This window comes from Protopterus annectens, chromosome 2.part0 (genome assembly GCF_019279795.1).
Source record: "Protopterus annectens isolate FY-2018-M chromosome 2.part0, PAN1.0, whole genome shotgun sequence".
NCBI classification, from domain to species: domain Eukaryota; kingdom Metazoa; phylum Chordata; order Ceratodontiformes; family Protopteridae; genus Protopterus; species Protopterus annectens.
Genome location: NC_056728.1, coordinates 619,649,283 through 619,667,423, shown reverse-complemented (window position 1 = coordinate 619,667,423; position 18,141 = coordinate 619,649,283). Strand labels below are relative to the sequence as shown.

At 39.8% G+C, this 18,141-nt stretch overlaps 1 protein-coding gene across 2 annotated transcripts in view; it reads left to right on the top strand.

Moving 5' to 3' along the window:
* LOC122793168 (centromere protein C-like) overlaps nt 1-18,141 on the top strand; it is a 546,145-nt gene that overhangs the window by 304,290 nt on the left and 223,714 nt on the right. For both annotated transcript variants that reach the window (XM_044060985.1, XM_044060986.1), the window contains exon 5: nt 5,277-5,381. In XM_044060985.1, coding sequence (XP_043916920.1) covers nt 5,277-5,381 — 105 coding nt within the window. The remainder of the gene's footprint in view (nt 1-5,276; nt 5,382-18,141) is intronic.

Sequence of the window (18,141 nt, the reverse complement as noted above, 5' to 3'; positions counted from 1 at the left end):
TGCTTAACTGACAATGACTGGATGGTTTATAAGTGATATATAATGTTTGCAAATAAAGTTATTTCAGTAGTGTCTGTGATGTAAACTGTTTGCAACTAAAGTGGTATCGTTTTGTGTGTTTTTCATTTATATAAATGTAAGATTACCTTTGTCATATGTGAAAATTTAATAAAGATGTTTGGGGGGAAAAAAGAACATTGTTTTATTGAGTCTTCACGGTCATTGCTCTTTTGATTAAGGCTGCAGATGTCTTAGATGTAGCACTCCTTCTGTACTTATTAAGTTCTTTAACTAAAGGAACATCACTGTAATGCAGCCATGGCTGTGACCTGCCAAAAAGAACTGATTTACAGGTAGTCCCCAGGTTATGGACATTTGACGTGCAGACAACCCATAGATAAAAACGGGCTGCCGCAATGTCGGAAAGCACATAAAAAAAAAAATTGTCAAAGCTGCCCAAATCTGTGTATGTGAGAGTGATCGGAAGAGTGAGAGTGATGTGTGAAGGAATGCAGGTATGAATGAGGAAGTGACTGTGTGTGTGAGATCTGCAGAGAGCGATATGTGAGTGAATCCAGGTGAATGAGGAAGTGTGTGTGTGTGTGTGTGTGTGTGTGTGTATGAGAGTGTGTGTGTGTGTGTGTGTGTGTGTGTGTGTGTGTGTGTGTGTGTGTGTGTGTGTGTGTATGAGAGTGTGTGTGTGTGATGAGTGAGTGAGTGAATGCGGGTATGAATGAGGAAGTGACCGTACAGTGTATGAGAGATCAGTAGAGTGAGAGTGATGTGTGAGTGAATGCAGGTATGAATGAAGGAGTGACTGTGTGTGTGTGTCTTTCAGCTTTTCCCGGTTAGGGGTCACCACAGCGGAACTCCAGTCCGCTAATTATTGGCAGTGGATTTTTACGGTGCCAGGTTGCCAGCCCGACACCCAACCTTCAAAGAAGGCACATCCATTCACATACACACCTACCTGCATGTCTTTAGACGTCACTCCGACCGCAGGGAGGACATACAGACTCCACACAGAAGGTGCTCCAACCGAGAATCGAACTGGAGAGCCTCTTGCTGTGAGGCGGCAAAACTAACTGCTGCATCACCGTGGCGTGTGTGTGTGTGTGTGTGTGTGTGTGTGTGTGTGTGTGTGTGTGTGTGTGTGTGTGTGTGTGTGTGTGTGTGTGTGTGTGTGTGTGTGTAATACCTCTAAAGCTCTCAAAGCAAGAAATCTGGACAAAGCCATAAATAAAAGTGAGACAAATACCCAAAAATAGGGACAATTTTAATAAATATTGCACTTACAAACTTAGAAAGTTGATAGGATAACAAGTTTTGCATTAGCATGAATTCTGAAACTCAGATATCTGTCATTATTTTCTAACTTCAGTCTTTAACATACCTATAAACCTCAAACAAAAAACACAGTAGAGCACTCTAAGAAGGGATTGGCCACACTAAAATAACATCAGAAACTTTATTGTATAAATAAAAAATGAATGCTTTTACTTCAGTCAACACGTTTTTGTCATGTAGTTACCAGACTTCATCAAAATAACCCTCTCAAATAATATAAAATTATTTTATACAACCAAATATATTTGTTTTTAAGTATTTTAAAGTATTTGTTTTTTATAAGATTGTGTATTTTTATGAGTGAATCAGAGCCTTTAATATATGATAAACATATTTGGGTTGTGTACAATAATTTCATATTATTTGAGAGGGTTATTTTTCAGAATGATGTATATACATACGCCACGAATGTTGTGTCACTTTAAATCTTAATTGAGTAAAGGGTTTCATTGGTGCTTTTTGGGTGAAGTGGAGTATAAATTGCTGGTATTAACAATGTATGTGTATCTGATGAAGTCTGGTAACTACATGACGAAAACATGGTGATTGAAGTTGTGTTCATTTTTTATTTATCCAATACAGTTCCTGATGTTATTTTAGTGTGGCCGATCCCTTCTTAGAGTGCTCTACTGTGTTTTTTGTTGGTGGTTCTACATTTTGAGTACTCGTCCGTATACCTATCAACTTATCAGTGCAAGAAATCTGGAGAAAGACTGACAAAAAGGGGCGACAAATGCCCAAAAATAGGGACATGTTTTAAATATTACCCTTATAAGCTTAGAAAGTTGCTAGAGTAACAGGATTTGTTGCAACGTACATTTTCTGTAGGATGAAGTCTGAAACTCAAATATATGTCATTATTTAGTGGCTTCAGTCCTCAGATCGTCCCAGTAATTTGCCAGAAAAATGCAGATTTTTATGAGGAACAGACCAAAAATATGAGGCAAAAATCTGGACTCTCTGAGAAAATCTGTACAGTTGAGAGACTTTTACTAAACAACCACAATTTTATGAAAAATGGACCAAAAATATGAGGCAGAAATCTGGACTTTCTGCTAAAATCTGTACAGTTGAGGGACTTTTGCTAAACAACCACAATTGTATGAAAAATGAGTAAAAAATATGAGGAAAAAATCTGGGAATTCTGCCAAAATCTGTACAGTTGAGAGGCATGTGAGTGTGTGAAGTTGTCCTCATGAACACTGTATTTAATAACAAGATGTCTTAAACCAGCTTTGTTGATAGGAAGTAAGGAAGCATAGCTACAGTATACAGTATTTAAGATTTTTTTTTTGTTTGGAAGTGTTTCTAAAGTGTTTTACATGCAAAGAAAATTAAAATAAATACTAGACTGAGGCAAACATTTGACTAAGTGACATTTAATAAAAACCATATGTACGTGTTTTGACTTGCATTACAAATTTGACTTAAGGACAGTCTAAAAAATGGATCTCGTCCGTAACCCACGGGCTGCCTGTATCACAGAAAGCCAGTATGGTGTGCAGAGAGACTATAGAATTAAGCACAGAGGAGAAACAAATCATGTTTTTTTATTTTATTTATTCATTTATTCTTTGTTGACCAAGTTGATCCCACTAGGCTAGTGGACTCTTTTTAGTAGAGACCTGAGATGGTATTTATACTGCTGGAGGAAATTTGGCCAGGGCATCAAGGAACTTCTCCTCTTCTCTTCAGTAGGTGCCATAGGATCTTTTACATCCACCTGAGCTACCACTGACTCAGGCAGATGGGGCGTCTGTTTAATGTCTAATCTGATAGGCAACACACTCAGGAGTGCAGCACTGCCTTTAAGTTTAACCCTCATTCTTCTGCCCGAAGGTAAGTGTGATACCTGTTGCACCACTGTCTTCTTTATATGTAAAATGTAATGAAAGCAATTTGTGGTGAACAAAAAAATGATAATTTCGGTGTCATCTTTTAACTCACTTTAATACTCTGATTTAATTAACAGTTGTGAGAAATGTAGAATTCAGCTTGAGAGCTGAACATATTGTGATAATATCTCTGACATACTTGACACACTGTTCATACTTCGTTCATCAATTGCGTTTTTTGACAAGTGACTTGTGTTTAGAAAGAAGTAGCTGATCCTTGAGTTGCATGTTGTGTCATGACTTTTGATGATCTTAATTCAATATTAAACAGAGGCAGCTGCGTAATCTCAAAATATATAATGTTATGATGCCACCTCCATCATTACTACAGAGATATGGCAGTGGTTACCAACATTTTTCACCGGAAGGGTTGCATCAGGAAGATACGAGGAGGGTAGGGTTGACATGAATTTTATATATTTAGTTTATTTTTTTCATACTGTGAGAAAGTCAGCCAAAACAAAAAAGTTTCCAGTAGTAACTGTCATAATTGCTTCTGATAAAACAAGTTTATCTTTTATATAAATCTGCAGCCTCACAATTTCTAAAGCAACAAGTGTTTGCTTCAAACAAAATTTGCGTTTTCTGCAAATATGCACTGATTTCCAAAACAAAACTAGTCCCCACTAAAGTGGTTCCAATTTACATTGCAGAAATGGCACCAGAATGTTTAGCATTTTCTCATTGTGATAAAACATCTGCACCCCACAAATGCAAACACACACACACACACACACACACACACACACACACACACACACACACACACACACTTATATGCAGATATCAGATATCCTGTCAAAACAAGAGAAGGCTGACACCCTGGAGACCAACACCATTTGTTCGACACAGGCAGGTGGTCGACAGTCTCTGGGTGCGGAAATCTTTCCTTTCCCTGGGGATTGTGCAATTTTTTGACTTAGTATACATAATTAGCAGGGGGTTATTTTTTGCAAGTGCCAAAGTTCTTTCTTGGCAAATGTGTGGAAATTTGTCAACATTTGGTTTGTTGACCTTTTGCAGTCGACTTTTTGGAGGTCAAAGTATGGGCTACTTTAAGTAGACCAATGTATATGGCTTCATTAATTTATGCACCCATTCCTAAAACCAGTCCTCTGACATTCATCCATATATTCATATATTCATTCATATATTCATCCATATATGTTTATACAGTGTTAACATACGTCAAATTGCTTTCTGCATCCATAGCTATTCAGATACCAAGGCATTCTTACCTTTATGAAACTTATTCATGGATTAACTCCTATATCCACTCATACATATTCAGCATAACCCACGCACCCAAACTGCAAGAAGTGATGTGCTGCCACTAGGCTAGTAGCCTTTTTTTCAGGGGAGACTCAAGGTGCTCGTTATACTACTGGGGAAATTTGGGCAGGGCATTTGGGAACTTCTCCTACTCTTTTTTGATAGGTGTCATATTTTGCTAACACCTACTCAAGTGATGGGGGCCTCCGTTTAATGTCTTAGCACTGGATAAGCAAACTAACGAGAGAAGGTAGCATTTGCAGGGCTTAGACGGGGCTACCATTTGGATAGGGAAATTTTAAAAGAAGGATTTTTCTTTGTAAATATTACCATGAGTCATATGGTGTTGATTGCTACTGTGTGGTATTGTACTCATCATGAACCATGGATATCAAACTCCTTCGGCATCAAACCACCATAATTTTAAGTAAGAAAAGCTGCTGCATTACATTCCTAAGTGCATTAACTACATTTATTTTTATTCTGGAGAATTTTTACCTCTGCTGAGTGGAACAGCTCTCATGCCTCATGGAAATGTTTTGTTTGAGACCCCTGTCAGACTATGGACTGTTAATTGAAGTCTTTAAAAAAAAAGATGAGTGCACACTGTAGTGCAAAAGACATTTTAAGACATTCAAAGTTAATTTGAAGTTTGTTTCTGAGAAGCTGTAAGAAAATTAAAATGAATAAGATTCTACATATTCAACAGTTAAGTAAGTCAGGTAATAAAATACATTTTGTTCTGAAATTTTCATTTAACAGTATTTCCTTCAAATACACCACATGTCCGTCGTTCAAGAAGAACTCGTGTGATACCCCTGGAGTATTGGAGAGGAGAGCGTGCAGACTATCAGCAGCGACCTTCGGGTATGCATTTTGTCATTTTAGTAGTCTGCAGTGTGATCATATTTTTCTTTTGTAGTTACTGCTATTTTTGTCTCTATACAGTTGTGGTAAGAAGATTAATAGGAGTACAGTTATAAAATAGCTTTCAACTTTCTACTAACTTACTGCATGAGATGATAAAATTATTGATTTTTTTTTTTTTATGGCAGTAATTATTGGTTAGTGTTCACATCTGTGCAGTAACTGAAACCTGGTTCAACACTCCAAAGAGCACCCCAGCACTACCGGGCTACAACTCATACCACACGTTTCGGCCACAGAAATGGACCGAAACACAAAAGGAAGGGGGTGTATCCATATTCATCAAGGATACCTACACCTCCAGGTTAGTGGCGCAGCATGATACCTCTGAGATCATCCATGTGCAACTAACATCGGGCAAATCTGCAATGCAAATTGTGGCCTGCTACAGATCACCCTCCATGACCCAGGACCACCACTCCACCTTTTTGGAGACACTGGAAGACATGAAGGTCATACCGAACACCCTGACATTGGGTGATTTCAAATACCCTACCATTCACTGGGAAAACTACTCTAGTACAAACTCCCAGACCTAGCGCTCCCCAGAATTCATCAACTCAGATGTCCTGGATCAGCTGGTAAACTCCCGTACCAGAGGTGAAAACATATTGGACCTGGTCATCACCAACATGGGCGACAGGTGTTCCACACCAGAGGTCAACCCGTCACTGGTTAGATCAGACCATAAACTAATCACTCTGGATGTCCACACCCCACCACCACCTCCAACTAAGGAAACCACAGTAAAAAACTTTTCTAAAGCAAACTTCACCTTACTTAAGTCAGAGGTGGTAAGTTTCACAGCCCCCAACACTAAAGGATAACGCTGCCCAAGATGCAGAAACCTTTACAAATGCACTCTATGAGCACCTACGAGGATGCATGGCTCATGCCATCCCTAGCAAAACCAAGACTCACTCCTCTAAGAGAAGGAAACCAGTTTGGTGGACCCCTGCCCTTAAACAGGCTATACAATAGAAGGAGGAAACTAGTTCAGAAAAAAAGCAAATCCCAAGAAGGAAAGACATCCCTGATCAGTATGAGTAAGAAACAACTAAGGTCCCTCATTAAATCATCCAAGGCTAACTTAGAAAGAAAAATAGCCAAGGATTCAAAAGATAACCAGAAAGCCTTCTTTAGCTATGTTAAGAATCTAAGTCGCAACTCGCAGATATGCACTGAACTAGTGCAAAATAGCACAAAATGTACTGAACCTACTGATATTGCCAACATCCTGGCAGATAGATTCAGTGCAAACTTCATTCCCCTCTCACCTCCAAAAGGGCCCACAACAATACCGGAAAAGTGTAGTGTCTCAAAAATCACAGACACACAGGTGAAAACAACCCTTTCAAAAGCCAAAAACACTGCGTCAGTGGGACCAGATGGCGTTCCAGGCTGCATCTTGCACGAACTACAGAATTAACTAACCCCCCACCTAAACACGCTGTTCAACCTCAGCCTCTCCACAGGCTACGTGCCCATAGAATTGCGCACAGCAACGGTTCTTCCTCTCCACAAAGGAGGGGCCACAACTGACCCTGGTAACTATCGCCCCATAAGCCTGACTAGCCTGGTCTGCAAGGCTATGGAGCGCCTCATCAGGGAACTTATTAACAAAGACATTGGGAATCTCCAAACACTTGACCCGACCCAGTTCAGCTTTGTTAAGGGCAGATCATGCCTACTAAACCTGGTTGACTTCAAGACAGTCACCAAGGCCATAGACGAGGAAAGGTGGTTCACACAGCCTACTTTGACCTCGCCACGGCTTTCGACACCATTCCCCACTCGGGTATTACAGAAAAACTCACCAGCCTGATAATAAACCCCTACGTTACAAGATGGGTTGCCAACTGGCTTACAGACAGAACTCACACAGTACGAATAGTGGGCTCCAGGTCCGACTCTAAACCAGTCACAAGTGGTGCCCCGCAAGGCTCGGTCCTGGGACTCCTAATGTTCAGCATATACTTCTTAGAAGTACAGGCAAACACAGGAGGACTATGGCTAACCAAATTCGCCGATGATCCTCCAAAGAGGCCTTAACACCTGGTATCAAAGTCATGGCCTCAAGCTAAATGCCAAAAAATGCATAGTCATCCCGTTTGGGAAAATCAAAACACCCACGAATTACCACATAGATGGCAGCCCCCTTAATACAGAAGAAGTGATAAGAAATCTGGGGACCCAGGTAGATAGTAATGTCTCCTTTGACAATCATATTGCCAAAGTAGTTAGGAAATCCTTCTATGTGGCCCATCTAATTACTAAAGGGTTCGCATCTAGAAATAAAAAGGTTATAGTGCCTCTCTACTCGTCACTCATTAGACCCATCATAGAGTACAATGCCCCATTTCGGATGTACCTCACAAGACATTTCCAGCAGCTGGAAAGACCACTGGCCTCAAACATATGTCCTATGCAGCCTGACTGAAAAAACTCCGGCTGTACTCGGTGGCATATCCCTTACTCAGAGGTGATCTTTGCCTGACTTACAAAGCCATGTCCAACTCAGAATTGATGGACATGCTCCACCAAAAGAAATGCAAGTCACTGCGAGCCACGTGGTCTAGTGAGCTAAACCTCACCACAACAATAAATAGAACATGCTGGAGGGATAGATTCCTGTCACAGAGACTCCCCATGCTGTGGAACAAAATTCCACATTACATCAGGCAGAGCCCCTCACTAATACTCTTCAAGAGAAACCTTGACGAGTGGATGGGTAACAGAAAATACACCCCTGGGATCACTTCATTGGCTTTGCTTGACAGAGGATCAGTTAATTAATCAATGGGGCGGCGAAAGCCGAAACACTCTGGATAGGCTTGTAAATGCCCTCGGGCAGATAGCCTAGTACCTACCCATGAACCTAAGAATAGAAGATCAGTACCTGTCAATGTTTGGAAGTAGACAATCGAATACATTTCTGTAACATTCTACGTAAATGCTAGTGCACTTGTTTCAAAGATGTTTTTGCAAGTAGAACCCAGATAAGTATCTTTAAAAATGTACTAGTATAATCTTTTGGTTAATATTTTTCAAAAAAAAAAGTTTATTAGAGTGAGCAACAAGCACTTTGAAATAAAGGGCAGTGCGCAAACGTATACTTAAAGTATGTGGGACGTGTAAAAAGGGATTAATCCATCTTGGTTGATACCATGACTTCTGGCAAATGAGGTGACATGACAACTGAAATTTGCAGTTGTAACAAGCCATATTAAGGTTTACTTGGGAGGGAGGTTGCAGAGTTCTTATTTATTATTATTTATTTAACATTTGTTTACCAGGAAAGCTCCTTGACAATGAAGTAAGGAGTGTATTTCATGTCCTAAACCCAAGATAAATCAGCAGCGAGAAACACAGTGCAGGAAATGAGATAGGAAAAACAAATATTGGAAGACATTTTGTTGTAGTTTTAGCTAAAGTGTTGGGAAACCATTTTAATGATGAAAGCAACTCATGCAAATGGTTGTTGCCTTTTCCTTCAGTTAACAAACTGTAAGGTGTTGCTTGATTCCAGGGTCAAGTTTCCATTTATTTGACACTTATTTTTTTCTTGTATCAGAAATGTTTTATGAAAAGTTTTAGAAGAATATATAAGTACAGGAGGAATTATCTGGCACAGGTAGGAAAAAAATGTAAAGGAGTACAGGGACCACTGTCAAGTCGTTGTATGGTCATCAGAGCTGGAGTATTTATTTAGTTAGCTTTTTGTTGACCAGGCTAGTCCCACTTGGCTAGTGGCCTCTTTTCAGGTAGCCCAGAGGTATATTTATACTATTAGGGAAAAATTGGCCAGAGCATTATGAAACTTCCCCTTACCTTTTCGGTGGGTGCCATGGGATCTTTTAGTCTCCCAGAGGCACCACTAACTCAAGGAGATGGGACTTTGGTTTAATGTCTCATCCCAAGTGCACAACAGTCAGAAAGTGCAACATCTTCCTAATTCTGCACTGCAGTATCAACAATCCATCTACCTGGTAGGGGAAAAGAACACATAGCCTTATGTACCAAAGGCGAGAGTGCTACCTGCTGTGCCACTGATACACACTGACTCTGCTGTACAAAATTGTCAGTGAGACAGTAACAGAATCACCTGTTGTCATATTATCTAAATAATTGAATGAAATTGAAAGACTGATTAAGGATAACTTCAAAATATAGTGGAGATAAAAAGTTTACGCACCCCTGTTAAAATGTCAGGTTTTTGTGATATAAAAAATGAGACCACAATAAATCATTTCAAAACATCTCCCACCTTTAATGTGACCTATAACATGTACAATTCAATTGAAAAACAAACATATCTGTTAGGGGAAAAATATAAAAAATACAAAACATACAGTAAGCTGGATGCATGTGTGCACGCACCTTCTGATTTAATTACAGCATTCAGTCTTCTTGGGTACACACCTGCAATCAGTTAAAGAGAAACTTATTAACCCCAAATGAAGTTCAGCTGTCTTAGTAGGATTTTCCAGACATTTACTCAGTTGCCTTCTACAGCTAATGCCATGGTTTGCAGAGAACTTACAAAGCATCAAAGGGATCTCCTTGTTGAAAGGTATCAGTTAGGAGAAGGGTGCAAACAAATTTCCACAGCATTGGATATACCATGGAACACAATGAAGACAGTCATCAAAAAGTGGAGAAAATATGGGACAACAGTGTCATTGCAAAGAACTGGACGTTCCACCAAAATTGATGAGAAGACAAGACGAAAACTGTTCAGGGAGGCTGCCAGGAGACCTACAGCAACACTGAAGGAGCTGCAGGAATTTCTGGCAAGTATTGGTTGTGTACTACATGCGACAACAATTTCCTGTATTCTCCATATGTTTGGGCTATGGGATAGGGTTGCAAGACGGAAGCCTTTTCTTACACAGAAAAACACCCAGTCCAGGCTAAAATTTGCAAAACAATACATCGAGTCTCCCAGAAGCATGTGGGAAAATGTGTTATGGTCTGATGAGACCAAGACTGAACTTTGTGGACACAATTCCAAAAGGTACGTTTGGCGCAAAAACAACACTTCACATGACCAAAAGAACACCATCCCCAGAGTGAAGCATGGTGGTGGGTAGTATCATGCTTTGGGGTTGCTTTTCTTCAGCTGGAGCTAGGGCTTTAGTCAAGGTGGAGGGAATTATGAACAGTTCCAAATACCAGTCACTTTTGGCTCAAAACCTTCAGGCTTCTGCTAGAAAGATGAAGAGGAATTTCACCTTTCAACATAACAATGACCCCAAGCATGCATCCAGATCAACAAAAGAATGGCTTCACCAGAAGAAAGTTAAAGTTTGGAATGGCCCAGCCAGAGCCCAGACCTAAATTCAATAGAAAATCTGTGGGGTGACCTGAAGAGGGCTGTGCACACAAGAGATGCCCTCACAATGTGACAGATTTGGAACACTTTTGCAAGGAAGAGTGGGCAAATATTGTCAAGTCAAGATGTTCCTTGCTGATAGACTCCTACCCAAGAAGACTGAATGTTGTAATTAAATCAAAAGGTGCTTCAACAAAGTATTAGTTTAAGGGTGTGCACACTTATGCAACCAGCTTATTGTATGTTTTTTATTTTTTACATTTTTTCCCCTGACAATTTTTTCAATTGAATTGTTCACGTTATAGGTCACATTACAGGTGGGAAAAGTTTTGAAATTATTTATTTTGGTCTAATTTTTTTATATCACAAAAACCTGGCATTTTAACAGGGGTGTTTACACTTTTTATATCCACTCTGTTTGAAGCAGCATATATTATAGAGCTTATTATGTGGAGGAGTGTCATTAGAGAAGAACTAGGGATATTTTAAGACTGATAAGTAATGTACATAAGTATGGAAGAGATTAATTTCCTTTTTCCCGTGATATGCTTTAGGCATTCTTCTGATGACATCTATAGTGATTCCAAAGAAAATGGGGGGGTTTCTAGCTCCGAGCTTCATGCACTCAGTGTTGTACAGATTTTCCCATTCCTAGAGCATCCTTCTTTCTTGTTCATTAGTTTGAGCAGTACCACAGTGGTGAACAACTGCTTGCATATTTGAGATTCACGTTATATTCACCCTTCCTTTTCAAATTTTGCATGTTTTTTCCCACTTTGATGCTTCTACACATAGGGACGTGTGTGCATTATGTTAATCCATGATAATAGTAGCACATGTACCATACTAACTGAGTTTCATTAATAAAAAAAGTTCCTACATTCAGTGCTTAAAGCAAGGCCTTCCAAGTGTCCTCATTGCTGTCTGTTAACAAACCAATGCATATACTGGCATGTTTTTGCTGTCTGGGAGAGGAAGATAGTGTGAAACACTGCTGAAAGTGTCAGTGAGTTCATCTAGCCACCTGCAGAGATCATGGAGAAAAAGTCCTAGCCTACCTTGTTATCAGGAGGATAGGAGCAGTCTAAGTTTCCTCACATGCAGTTTCACTTCTGTGCAAGAGCACCATCAGAAGACTTGAGAAACAGAGCATAGTGCTTCGCTATGTCCTCTTAGAATTCAGTCCATTTCAAAAACAGTCCTCATACTTTGCAGTCCTTTCTTTGACTACAGAGGTATTGAGCTTTCTGCCCAACATCATTTTTAGGAGATGACAAGAGGCTCGGAGGAGAAGCATCCCAGATAAAACCTTTGGAAGGGGGTACACACTGGGATATAGATAGTTTAACCCATAGTCTGTCAGCCAGAGCATGCTTGCAGATGGAGTGATCATGTCGAATGGCCGTGTAAATTGTATGGATGTAGGTTAATCCTTGTACTCTCTGAGGATTCTTATCTCTCTCTGCATTGGCTGTGGGTAAAGTTTGCCCTGCAGAATCTCATGTTTTCACAGCATATGTCCCACTTTGGGCATCTGAGAAGGTGGTAGCCCCCTCTTCCCTCGGAAATACTTCATGGATGCTCATTTGACCCCCACTATTCCTGCCTTTCCACAAATGTTTTTAAGTGTGTGGAGAAGGAGCCCCAAGTTATCCTTTTTTCTGGACTCTGTCATTAAAGATGTCATGTGTGTTTCCTTGAAGCAGCTGCACTCTTTTTTTCTTTATATTTTAAGAAAGTGAATGTTTTAAGTGCTCAACAGAGTTCAGTATGCATTCTCTGAAGGATACGAAGTCTGAAACTCATATACGGTCATTATTTAGTGACTTCAGTCCTCATTGATTTGCCAGAAAACCACAGAATTTGTGAAGAACAGGCTAAAATGTGATGCGAAAATCTGGACAGTTGAGAGGTATGGCTGCCCCATATGTTTATATTCCTAATGTGATTGTGTAGTTGAACAGTAAGACAGATAAACTTGGCCGAAGGAAGTGTGAACATTCTGTAAATACCATTATTATTTAAAACATAGGCACACATGCATTAATATAAAAGAAAACTAACTATATCAGTATGTTTCATTTTCATAAGTTACATATATGTTTTGTTTTGACCATTTTTGGTATCTCGTTGGTGGTGTGGGAACATACTAAGAAGATCAAAGCATGTCACCACTCCCTGCTCATTTGAACATTAAATTCCTTTGTACTTGTAAAACTTTACTATTGTATGAGTTTCTTAAAATAAGAAGAGATTTACTGCCCCTCAGTAAAGTTTGTGCTGCGTTATATTACAGCCAAACTTAAAATGCTGAAGTACTTGTTCACTACTGAGGTAATTCATTGTTCTGCACTCACATCCACCATGTGCATAAACTGGTGCCCTGTCAATGCCACTACAGACTACTTCAGTGTTACATCGTGCATAAGTGAACAGCAGAGAGAAAGACAAACGCCTAGCTGTTGTGGTCCAGCATTCATATATTTGTTCTTGTGCATTTTGTCATTCTTCTTAATTTTAAAATGTAAAGGAAATGTCACTGTTCATAGTCCAAAATGTGTGCGTCTTCCAGTTGAACTGCTGTAAATATGTCAGTTAACTGTTCTGGTAACTTACCTTGTTAATTCTCCACACTCATCCTGTAAGTAAAAATCTTATTCCCTGAGAAATGTCTGATTCATCTGCTAGGCTTCCTCGCTGAATTTGTGTATCATAGGTTCATAGGTAGGTAACTAGGCTATCGGCCCAAGAGCCTAAGTAAGTGTAGACAACAAGCTTCCCTGGCTTATGCCACCCAAGAAAGTTCATTTCCTGTGCCACTGTCGGGCAGAGCCACAGAAGCGATCCCCGGGGTATATTTCCTGTTTCCCATCCACTCAAGATTTTTTTTGAGTGCTAATGAGGAACTTTGCTTGACATAGATGGGTAGTTTGTTCCAGAGTATATGAAGTCTCTGGGACAGGAATCTATCCCTCCAGCAGGTCCTGTTTATTGTGGTGACAAGGTTTAGGTTCCCAGAGCATGTAGCTCGGAGGGATTGGGATTTCTTTAGATGTAGCATGTCCAACAGCTCTGGGTTTAACGGCTTTATATGTTAGACAGAGATCTCCTCAGAGTAGGCGATATGCTACAGAGTGAAGCTGGAGTTTTTTGATAGAGCTGAACAGATGGGACTGGTAGGAGTGTCCGAAGTCAAAACATGATCTCACTGTACTCTGTTGAGTGAGAAAATGAGAGACTCAGGAGTGTTCAAACACACATTTACAGGAGGGGCGGGCAATTCCAGAGCAACCGAGATTAATTCCAGAACAAGAACAGGGAGGGCAGGCAGGAAACTAACTGCGGAGACAGAGACCACAATATTCTATGAAACAATTGAATAGAAAAATAAACTAGAGAGAGACAGACCACAGTATTCAATGAAACAATTAGACAGAAAAATAAAATGCAGTACAGTCTTTAACACTAAGTTTGTACTTAGCTAGTAATGCAGTTGATTGTAGGTATGTAGCAGAAGCCAAACAACTCAGATATTGAGCAGTACTTCACTCATTCAGCCCAAATAACCAAAGCCGAAGCATCCACAAGCAAAAAGTAGTTTGTCCGGCTAAATTAACTGCTTAGAACAACTTGAAGCAATTACCATCAACCAACTATGCACTGAATAAAGTTAAGACTGCACACAGCTTACCTCGCCCTGACCAAATCTTTAGGCAGTACCTCACTTAGGCATTATAGATGAGATCACTAATATAGGTATAAAGCCCTTTTTATCACCTACAGGATAGCCAGCAGGTAGAAATAGGTGAGGCCACCTCCAAGAGTCCCCCCAGGGATCAGTACTGGGCTCATTCCTTTTTGTCATCGCTGAAATGTAGGCAAATGCAGAAGGCTTATGGCTAAGTTTACAGATGACTGCAAGCTAGGGGGGGGTGGGGGTTATAAACTCCCCTGCAGACACTAGCATCCTTCAAAGAGGGGTCTCTAACAAATGATGCCAGTCATTGCCTTAAAAAAGAAGTTATGTACTCACCATGATATTCCATCTGAGTAGATCTACTTCATTTGTCTTCAACCTGTGGGAATATGGATCCGAATCAGATCAGAAACAGCAAATTCACAAGCATCTGCTCCTAGCTCCATCAGACAATGTGTTGAAGCTGTCTTAAATATGTCTCCTTTTTTCTTTCATTTTTGCAGTGCATATTTATCCATTCAAATAATTTTCCAGTGTTGTGAATAAGATGTTATTGTTCCAGGGTGCCTTTTTTCTATTAAATGTGCTTTTTGTTGCATCTGGAACCTACTGGTTTCCTATCATTGTTCTTCTTCTTCAAGTAAACTCAGGGAAATATCCCCTTGAGCAGCCCCAGATTTTATTCTGGATTATTGTCAGCTCACCTGGGGAGTCAACAGCCTGGACAATTTCACTCTACAGAAGGGTTAAGAGTGGGTGATCTGTAAGAATCTTTCTCAGACAGCAAAAAGGCCTCTTCTCTTCTCTTGTCTTCTCTACTCTTTTGGGGTTGACCAGGTTTAACCCAAGAAGAAGTAGAGGTTATTTGTTGGGGGAGATCATAAAGACTGTCCAGAAAGGACAGGGCCTGGTTCCTCTTCATTAAATCATCAGCGAGGTCCAGAGCCAACTGTGTAAGAAGCATGTTCCCAAAAAATGGAAATCCACAAATCTCAGAAAAGTGGTTATCCAGAATCTTGTTTCTGAGTTGCTTGTTAAGGTAGGACTGTTTCAGCCACTTTATCTCGTGCAATCACACACTTCAGGTTGTGACCATAGCCAGTGTGTCTGGCAGCTGTAATAAAACTAGCATAGGGCACATGGCATCGTACCATGGAGGCTACAGACAAAGCCTTAACAGAAATCCTTCTTCAGTCTTGGCGTTTGAAGCAGGCACACATTTCTGTAAGTTTTAGATATTTTGTAGTTGCCTCAATTCTAATAAAATAGTGAAAAGTCCCTGTCCCCCCGCCAAAAAAAAATGAAGTTAAAAAAAGTGTGTTCTCCCAACATGTAACATTCTGCAGAACAGTTTCTACTGCAGTCACAAATGTGGCCAGCAGCAGACATAATAAGAACTTTCCTAGTGCAGTAATCACCAATAATAAGAGAGCCATATTACAGAGAAATTTTGATTAGTGGCTGTCTTGTAAGTAAGGGTGACAGGGTCATCTCTTCATCAAGTATGCTGCTTTTCAAATGATATCTAATTGCTTTGCCTTTTGTGTGAAATGTGTGACAGAACTTTGATTTAGGAGATTAGTGCTTATTCCATTAGATTAGCAGCTACCACTGCTGCCATCTTTAGAAATATATCTGTTTAAAGTGCTTGTGAGGCTGCGACTCTGACATCAATTCCAGCATTCTTCAAGCATTACAAAATGGGTGTCCAGTCTACTGGTAAAGCAAGATTTACATTGTGTTCAGCAGAAAACTCAAATGGTGAGGTAAACCTCTCTAGAGAGACATGGAACAGTCAGCAGCTAGTACATAGAAACATGACTACACTGCCTGGAATTAGCATATTTAGTACACTGCTGAGCAGTCTTTATAATGGCTCCTCCTACCGAGAAGGTAAGCCATTGGGCATGAATTTGAGTATAATATGCCTACTTCCTCATTAGCCCCATCAGTAAAATGGTGAAACCTTTTTGTTTGGAAAGAACTGTGCCCTCCCTCAGACATGCTTTCCTTCTGGCAGGTCATGATTGATAGGTTTGACATGATCTGGTTCATCCTCCTCTACTGATAGGACTTCAACACCAAAACAAACAGAGATAGACAGATGTCTTAGAACCAATGCCAAGATTTTCTAGGCTTCAAATCCCCACTCTAACCCATCATCACAAGTGTGCCTGTGCTTCTTCAGTCATGTTCTGTGTTCATCATGCTTGTGCAATCTCTGACAACTCCAAGCTTTACTGTGATGTGGCAGGGAGTTTTCTGTACAAATTATGGATCTGTTGGTTTTTGACTCTTTCAGATTACCATTCTATATCTCTGGGTGCTTTACAAACATTTGCTGAGATCTGTTTTCCATTATATTTGACTGAGACAAGAGAGTAAGGGCCTCAACCACTGGGTGAAGTTAGCCATTTCAGTTGCAGACTTCAAATCCATCTTAAAATGCACATTTCTGCAGAATGTGAGTGGTTCCAGTGTTTGAAAGATATCCATATTTACATTAACACTGTAGAAATTCACTGGCAGGAAACAGACTGGGAAGTTGGAGTTCCTGAGTTTTTCTCAGAAGATGCCTGGCAACTGTGGTGGAGGAGCAGAGCTGGAAGTCAAAAGTTGCTTTCTTCTTCTTCTTTAAACTTTCTCCCTCTGTGGCTGAGGCAAGCAAGGAGGTTTTCACCTTTTTTTTTCTTTCGTAAAGTAATCCTGAGTGTTGCACAATGTAAGCATTGCATTTCCAGGAGATGCTATAGCTTGAAGCTCACAGTAATAACATGGTGGAATGCTAAAAAGGCATCAGATTTGGCACTAAATTTAGATAGGAATGTAACAGATGGACCAGGGAGATGTGTCTTTTACACACAAAAAAATATTTATATAGTAATCTATGTAGGATATTCAAATATTTTTTTTTAACATTGACTTAGTTTTATCTGAGCACATTCCCACATAAATGTACCAGTTCTTTGTAGCCTCACTACTTGCTATGAGAGCTCTGAGTTGTGTGATATTAAAATGTGTTCAGAGCACTAGAATGTGTAATTTAGTCTGAAGTCATCTTCTGTCAACATGTGTCCAAGTATGTTTATATGAAGAATCTGCAGTTAATATTTCTTGGGATTTTGTGAGATTTTTTAATATATTGTATGCTCTATAGGATTGGGTATAAAAACCGATTGTGTTAACATAAGTGATGGAGAAGTGTTACAAGCTGTGTATTCTTATGTTACTGAGCCCACTGGCTGGGAAGACCCAGTGTTTTCATGGACAATGAAGGGGTAATTTACTTAAGCATAGTCTGAGTACTCATGTTTTGGACCTGTTACCCATCTGTGGGAGTTGAGGGTGTATTGCTTGGTACCCAAGCATTCATTTTATTAATCTCATTGATAATTATGATTATTATAGTAAATGTGAGATGTTGGTTGAATTATAGACACATTGCTGCAGGACACTCAGTCTCCCTCAATTCACTTAGTCCTGCACATTGTGGCATGGTGGTCTTTGTATAGCATTAATTCTGTAGCAGTTACAGTTTTTTAATCTACTTATGAGTATGTGTTTTTACTTTATGGAATGTTTAGGCTGTCCTTATTAGCTGTTATAGCTGGAGATACAGCACAGCTTTTTGGAAATCATATAGAAGTTCAACTTATTTTGAAAATTAT